Source organism: Orycteropus afer, unplaced genomic scaffold (genome assembly GCF_000298275.1).
Source record: "Orycteropus afer afer isolate SDZICR_OR568_19922 unplaced genomic scaffold, OryAfe1.0 scaffold00381, whole genome shotgun sequence".
In the NCBI taxonomy this organism is placed as follows: Eukaryota; Metazoa; Chordata; class Mammalia; order Tubulidentata; family Orycteropodidae; genus Orycteropus; species Orycteropus afer.
In genome coordinates this window covers 3122462-3130835 of record NW_006921968.1, presented here as the reverse complement: position 1 = coordinate 3130835, position 8374 = coordinate 3122462, and the positions used below count along the sequence as shown (strand labels likewise).

The window sequence follows — 8374 nt, the reverse complement described above, 5'->3', positions numbered from 1 at the left end:
AGGTTCTTTGAGGGGATCTGGGTTTGCTTTGTCTCGGGGCATGAGGGCTGGCCACTTTGGACCAGAGGGAATCTAAATTGTGGCTTGCACCTTTTCAGACCATCCACGGGTGTGAACTTGGCCTATAGGGCAACAAGAGGAGCAAGTGGCGGTTACAAATTCTCATGAACTCTCTCTGGCTCGCAGCAGGCACTCAGACCATGGGATGCTCTCTGTGGCCTCAGATCATGGTACATACTCTGTGCCCTAGGATCAAGGGACAAGCTCTGTGCACTCAATGACTACTTCTCCTTTCTTGGTAGTAAGAATTGTAAAGACTTTTGTTAAAAAAGGATTTCATCCAACATTTTTCATTGTTTTCAGAAGGAGGGTAAGTCCAGGTAGCTGTCCAATCATACTGCCAGAAATGAACCTATCAGCCATTCCTCACAAACCATCAATTCTCCCTCACATTCTCTTCTCAAACAGAGATATCACTGGAGTTTCCTTTCTGCCTAGGACCATTCAGTGGGGTCAGAACTGGTCCCTTTGCTAATCTAGTAAAACACTGATGACACCATGGCTAGCAACAATAGTGACTCACGTTGAAAACACGCAGCTAATGAACACTGCACTGTTACTCAACCTGGCAACACTAACACAGAACGGGAAGGCACCGTGCAGTGCGGCTTTAAGGTAAAGTCTTCGTTTCAGTACGTACCCCTCGGTATTTTGTATCCAGTCTCCCCTGGTTTCCTGAGGTTCCTGAGGATGTGATCTGAGTGGATGTTTATCAACATGCCCACTAACCACATGGCAAAGCCTAAGAAAGAAAGGAGACCGGTGTGGTTAATGAACAGACACATTCCTGACCCCAGGCTTGACCGACCAGGACTACTGCAATCCTTCACATTTACAACAGCACTGGTGAGAAGAACCACTTAGTGAATATTGCCCTTTATTTGGAAAAATAGATTGCAAGGACTGCAGGCAGGCATGCTCAATCAGGCTTTGTTTTTCTAATCATACTAATGAATGACTAGATCCACCTGCAACACTGGACTTCATGGCAAGTATAAATGTCTACAGTATGATGGTAAGACTGGAACCACCACCAATGTGATTTGGCACGAGGTGTCTTTCTAGGGAAAGGTGCGCCCATCATCCGTAGGTCAGCCCACGAGATCCCCTCACCTCACATGTCTCACCACAGCCCCATGAGGCAGGTCCGACTATCCCTGGAACCCTGGTGGTACAGTGGTTACAGCGCTCAGCTGCAAACTGAAAGGTCAGTGGTTTGAACCCACCAGCCACCCCACAGGAGAAACATGTGGCAGTCTGCTTCCATAAAGATAACAGCCTTGGAAACCCTCTGGGGCAGTTCTACTCTGTTCTATAGGATAGCTGTCATGGATTGCATAGTGCCCCCCAAAACAAGTGTCAGCTTGGCTGGGCCATGGTTCTCAGTGGTTTGGCAGTCATGTAATCATGTAATCATGACTCATGATGTGACCTGATGTGATCAGCCAATCAGCTGGAAGGGAGTTAGGGTGGGATGTAACACCCTCAATCATGACACAGCCCTGATCTGACATAAGGGGAGTTTCCCTGGGGTGTGGTCTGCACTGCCTCTTACAAAAGGATGAAAAGAAAGAGAAGAGAGCAGAGAGGGACCTAGGACCACCAAGAAAGAAGAGGTGGGAATGGAGTGTGTCCTTAGGACCTGGGGTCTCAATGCTGGGAACTGCCTAGACCCAGGGGAAGACAGATGCCAAGAGACATGTCCAAGGAATGCCTGGCCCACAGATGGTGAAAGGAGATAATGACCTTCTCCCAGAACTGACACAGAGAGCAAGCCTTCCCCTGGAGCTGGTGCCCTGAATTTGGACTCCTAGGCTCCTAAGCCATGAGAGTACCTTTCTGTTTGTTAAAACCATCCACTTATTTCTATTACTGCAGCTACAGAACTAAGAGTTTGGTACTGGGACTGTGCTGTTGCTGCAGTGGATACTTAAAATGTGGAAGTGGTTTTGGAATTGGCTGCAGCAGAACCAGGCGACCGGTACGAGATGGCATGGGATTCAACCCCCAAAGGGAGAAAGCTGAGTGCCCTTGGGTAGGCTTTCTGACCAACTGGTCCAGGTACTTATCAGTAGAGCTCAAGAGCTTTGCCACATTTGCCCAAAGAGAACAGGGGCTGGCCTGGCCTCTTTGAGAGACCACGGCACCAGGAAGCAGAAGCCGAAGAGACAAGGAGAACGGAAAGCAGAGCTGCTTCAGAGGCTAGGAAAGGGATTGAACAAATGAGCAGAGGAGAGCAGGACCTCAGTACCACCAAGCAGGAAGAGTCAGGAGTGGACCCAGGGTCCCTGTGCTGAGAACCTCCTAGATCCAGGGGAAGACTGATGCCAAGACATACAGAGATGTCCAAGGAACGCTGCTTCCCAGATATTGAAAGGACCCAAGGACCTTCCTCTAGAGCTGACAGAGAGAGAAAGCCTTGCCCTAGAGCCAGTGCTCTGCATTGGGAACTCCAGCCTCTTACGGTTTGAGAGGATAAATTCCTGTTTGTTAAAGCCATCCACCTGTGATGTTGCTGTTATAGTAGCACTGGTTATGTAAGACGTGGCTGAGTTGGAATTGACTCGACGGTCATGGGTTTGGTTTGGTTTTTGGTACTGCTATCTTCACCTTATGGAGAAAAAAGAGGAAAACCCTCAGTGAGATGGCTGACACAGGGGCTGCAACAATGCACTCAAGCATACTGAGGATCGTGAGGATCGTGTAGAAATGGGCAGTATTTTCTTTTATTGCACACGGGTCACTGTGAGTTGGAATCAATTCAATGGCACTCAACAACAATAATCTCTACCTCACAGATGAGGAGTGGAGAAATCCCAGCCCCTTACTTTATCATCTCAATATAAAGAGAACAAAAATCCTCACAACTGGTCCAGTAAACAGTTTCATGATGGGTGGAGAAAAGACTGAAGTTGTCAAGGACTACATATTATTTGGTTCTACAATCAAAACCAATGGAAGCAGCAGTCAAGACATCAGACAATGTGCTGCCTTGGGCAAATCTGCTATTAAAGACCTCTTCCAAGTGATGAAGAGACAAGATGTCCCTTTGAAGACTAAGGTGTGCCAAACCCAAGCCACGGTATTTTCAATCACCTCTTATACATGTGAGAGCCGGACAATGAATAAGGAAGACTGAAAAAGAGTTGATGTTTTTGAGTTGCGGTGTTAGAGAAGAAGCAAAGAGTTCCACGGACTGCTAAAACGACTGACAGATCTGTCCTGGAGGAAGTGTAGGTAGATTGCTCCTTGGAAGTGAGAATGGCCAGACCTCATCTCACCTACTGTGGTCATGTTGTCAGAGGGACCATTCCCTGGAGAAGGATATGCTGGGTAAAGTGGAGGGTCAACAAAAAAGGGGAAGATCTTCAATGAGATGGATTGACACAGTGGCTGCAATGATGGGCTCAGGTATAATAAGGATCGTGAGGCTGGCACAGGACCAGGCAATGTTTCGTTCTGCTGTGCACAGGGTGGCTATCAGTTGGAGACGACTCAACGGCACCTAACAACAACAGCTTTATCACCATTAGCTGAATCTAGACAAACAAATTAGTCTTAGAATACATCCAGAATCCTTCTTAGAAGCAAAGACGGTGAGACGGTGGCTTGCTTACTTTGGACATGTCGTTGAGAAAGACCCATTGCTGAAAAAGGACCTTCTATTTGGTAAAGTAGAGGGTGGGTGACCTTCATGACACAGGTGGACACAACGGCTACAACAATGAGCTCAAACACACTGATTGTCATGAAGATGGTGCAGGACCAGATAATCCTATTCTGTGCACAATGTCGTCGTGGTGGGAGATGACTTGACGACTAGTAACAACAACAACAACAAGAATACTGAATGTACATGGACTACTGGAGAACGAGCAAATGAATCCTGGAGGAAGTACAGCCAGAAGCTCCTTAGAAGCAAGGTTGATGAGACTTTGGGTCACCTACTTTAGACATCCCATCAGGAGGGACCAACTGCTGGAGAAGGACCTTGTGTCTGATAAAGTGGAGGGTCAGTGCAAACGAGAGAGACCCTCCATGAGACGGATGGATACAGGACACAGCGGCCACAACAACGGTATTCTGGGTCTCTAGGGCTGCTGCAACAGACATACCACAGATGGGTGGCTTTAACAAACATGGATTTATTCTCTTACAGTTTGGGAGGCTAGAAGTCCAAGTTCAAGATGCCAACTCTAGGGCCTGGGTGAGGACCTGCGGTGTAGTAAATTACATAGTGTGGCTTTTCTAGCCATAAGTCTTTGTGCACTCTGTGGTGGAATTTGCCATGAGCAACTGAGTAGCTCCTGATTGTTAAAATTATCCACCTGGGGTATTTCTGTTGGGAGCAGCACAAAGTAGTTTTCTGGGAAGCTCTTTCTCTCTCAGGTGTATAAAACTCTGATGTTGGGAGTGGTTAGTTCGGTCACTCTACCAGGCTCAAAAGGAGCCTTCCTAGAGGCAGAAGGAATTTCTCACTGCCAGCTGGGAGACGTGAGAGACACACACTGCTGGAGAGATACACTGAGAGACACGTACTGCTGCGAGAGAGACTGAGAGAGATTGTTGGCTGAGAGACGGCAGGCTGAGAGAGACTGAGTGTGTTCCTGAACTTGAATTGTAGCCTGTTGCTTCCTTAATAAATCCCATAATCTGTAAATTCTGTGTGGCCACTGCAGCAAATGATTGAACCCAGCAGAGAGGTGGTGGGTGCTGTGGGAGGAATGGTTGGTGTCACGGTTGGTGAAAGGGCTGGAGGGAGGCAGCATGTCTGGCCTAGCAGGGATAAGCCTTGGGCTACTGATGGTGATTCTGTCTTCCTCTTGTGGGGTTAGGGGAGGTCAGAAGATACGGCCTCATTGCCCCTTTGGCAGTTGGTGTCAGAAGCGGGGGATTGGTTGCAGTGGCTCCAGACTCATAGAAGCATGGGACTTTGTAAAAGAAAGAAGGAAGGGGCCTGGGAAGTGAAACTTTGGATTCTTAGATGGTTACTTTGGTTGGTGTTACCTATTAAAGGAGATAATTGATTCAGAGGTTAGGGTTTTTGGTTATACCCAGCCAAAGGCCCAAGGCCACATAATGGGAAGATAATCAAGGTGAAGAGAAGAACTTGGAATGTCTTACAAAGGATTATGTGTTTTGGATTATGTGTTTATCTGAATGTACTACAGGTATTGAATGTTCTCTTACTTGCTTGTATATTAGAAATGATTATGGGGTGTGGATAACAGAGAACGTGAAAGTCCGCCTTCAGCCAATACTTGATTGGATAGGTTTAAAACGGGAAATAGAATTTGCCCAGTGGAAACAGGATTTTGTTTCAAACCCTGTGTGTAGAATATTAGGGGCTTAGGTAGAAAACCTGAGGGCCAGCCAGGTCTATTGAGAGAACAGAAGATCTGCGTGTGAAGACAGGAGCTACAGAGAAAAAAATGACTACTTGGCTTTTTTTTAATTTTGAGCAAGCAGATAGGCTTTGGGTGCATTGAGCAGGAGAGTCACAGTCCATGACAGAAGCCTCTTCCAGGACTGAAAGTTAAAGGAAGCCAGTGAGTAGTAGGCCTGTATGTTGCTTGCTTGTGACCATCTGGGCCCACTTGAGTGGAAACGGGGGAAGTGCAGCAATGAAGAAATGGGCTGAGTTTCGTACTCTTTGACCTAAGCCATGGAGGCTGGGGATGAGAGGAAGGGCTGGCTTGTCTCAAATGGCAGGAGCTGTGAGCCTACAGGCATTGAAATAGTCCCTGAGGACTGAGGATGTGAGAGGTGGTGCCGGCTGGTCTGAAGTGAAGGGAAGAGTGTGACTCCCCAAGCAGCTGGTACCCATGACCTAGCTGGGATGGCTAGGGCTGAGCTGACCAGAATCCTACCAAATGAAGAGGAAGATGTTTGACACTGAGCTGGTGTTAAGTTGCTGCAATCTGATGGCTTGTGCTGGGCTGGACTTTACTTGTTTATGAATGCAGATGCCCAAAGTTTCCAAACAGAACAGAAGATTCTTCAGTGAGAAAGGAACATGCTGTCTCCTCAGAGTACTGGTTTGATTATTGTTGCTGTTGTTATGTGCTGTGGAGTCGGACCTGACTCACAGCAACCCCTCCTTGGGTTTCCAAGGCAGTATCACTACGGAAGTAAATTGCTCAATAGGGATGGGCAAATTAGAAATTGGCTATCTAAAATGGGGGAAGATAAAGGCATGAAGTGGGTGGCTTACACGCTTTCATGGGTGTGGTTATTCTTAAACTGATGGTGAAGGGGATGTTAATTTTTGAAGTATAAAAGGGATAATGTCTAGAAAAGCCAGGAGGTGGCCTGTGGTGTAGTAAATTACCTAGTGTGGTTTTTCTAGCCATAAGTCTTTGTAAACTCTGTGGTGGAATTTGCCATGAGCAACTGAGTAGCTCCTGATTGTTAAAGTTACCCACCTGGGGTATTTCTGTTTGGAGCAGCATGAAGTAATTTTCTGGGAAGTTCACTCTCTCTCAGGTGTATAGAATTCTGATGTTGGGAGTGCTTAGTTTGGTCACTCTGCCAGGCTCAAAAGGAGCCCTCCTAGAGACAGAAGGATTCTCTCACTGACGGCTGGGAGACATGAGAGACACTCACTGCTGGGAGAGACACACCGAGACACGCACTGCTGGGAAAGAGACTGAGAGAGACTGTCGTCTGACAGACAGTGGGGGGAGAGAGACTGAGCGTGTTCCTGAACTTGAATTGTAGCCTGTTGCTTCCCTAATAAACCCCATAATCTGTGAGGTCTGTGTTGCCACTGCAGCAAATTATAGAACCCAACAGAGAGGTGGGTGCTGTGGGAGGAACGGTTGGTGCCAGGGTTGGTGAAAGGGCTGGAGGGAGGCAGCATGTCTGGCCTTGCAGAAAGAGGCCTTGGGCTACTGATGGTGATTCTGTCTTCTTCCTGTGTGATTAGAGGAGGTCAGAAGATGTCGCCTCCTTGCCCCTTTGGCAGGACCCCTCAACCTTGGGCTTCAGCTCTGCTTCTTGATCTTGGCCCACTGGAGTTGGAGCATCTCTTAACTCATGCAGCTGCTGGCTGCTGAGGCTGACAAACCCAAGGTCGACAAGCAAAATGCAACAGTCTCAAGATTATTAAGCAACATGGCAGGCCACTAGTTCAAGTCCAGAGATGGTCTCAAGATTGGCAGACAATATGACAGACTGCTGAATGGAGACTTGGCTAAATGCAGGATTCAAGTCTGACAAAAACCTAGAGACCTTTCTTAAAGCTTCTCCTTAGATACTGGAAGCAGACCACATCCCTAAGGCACCTACTTAGCTGTTCCAGTGAATTCTACCATGGAGTTGATTACCAGTCTCATCATGGGGAATGACTACATCCAGCTGCCCAGCCACTCAAAACCAGGACCAGCCGAGTTGACCCATAACCTTAACTACCACACATGACCTCAGACATATCAAAAAGCATGAATACTGCACAGGACTGGGCAGCATTTTGTTCTGTTGTTCGAGTCAGAGCCAACCTAATGGCAAAGGCTGTTCCTTACTTGGGTCGCTGGAGGCACTGGGAGTTCATCTTCAGCCCTCTGCTCATCTTTCTTTGTAAACTTGTTGGGAGTGACTTCCATACAGTTTGATCCAGCAGTGTCCTGCTAACTCATGAAGCAGCAAGCCAAGGGCAGTTTCTTTTCCTCCATGCAGACCAACTGTTGGCCTCCCTGTTCTCCCTAGATGGCCCTCAGTGTCCTGAACAAAGGGTCTTCCCATCCTCACCCATCTCCAGGGACTTCTCAGAACCACACCAAGTCATTCCAACCGGAAGAGCCCAAATGTCAAAGCAGTGTTCCACACAAGGAACAATCCAGTTTGAGGACAAGACGTTCATCTGCTCTGAGATCTTTAAAAGATGTGCTAGTATTTGACAGTGACGTTCAAGTCAATGTTGAAGCAGAGTACATTGTGGATGACAATCTCAATTGCCCCTCAGGTGTCCCAGTGACATTAAGTCATTGTTCACAGTCAGAGCCTGGCATTGAAAGCCTTCTAGTCTACAGGAAGGGTTTCAACATTTCTTCCTTCTCATGTGACTACTGTAAGCTGATTTTTTTTTTTTTTTTCCTAAGCAGTTCAGGCCAAATTTCATAATGGGATTTATAAGCCACTTGTTTGATCCACAGGCTTACAGTGGGTTAGGTGTATTTCTGGGTCTCAGGTTGCCAGCCCAGGTGATGTGGCCTCTGCCGTGAGCGTCTACAGACAATCATGTCCTTAGAATGCCACGCTGACTTCCTTTTCCTTCTAGATGACACCTTCTCTTTACTGCTCACCATTGGTAAGA

The 8374-nt window shown here is 47.3% G+C and overlaps 1 protein-coding gene across 1 annotated transcript in view; it reads right to left on the bottom strand.

The window, feature by feature from the left end:
• Window positions 1-700: 700 nt before the first annotated feature.
• Window positions 701-8374, bottom strand: part of SRD5A1 (steroid 5 alpha-reductase 1) — a gene marked incomplete at its 3' end in the record, with an annotated part of 41467 nt that continues 33793 nt past the window's right edge. The window contains exon 3 of the mRNA XM_007953263.1: window positions 701-802. Coding sequence (XP_007951454.1) covers window positions 701-802 — 102 coding nt within the window. The remainder of the gene's footprint in view (window positions 803-8374) is intronic.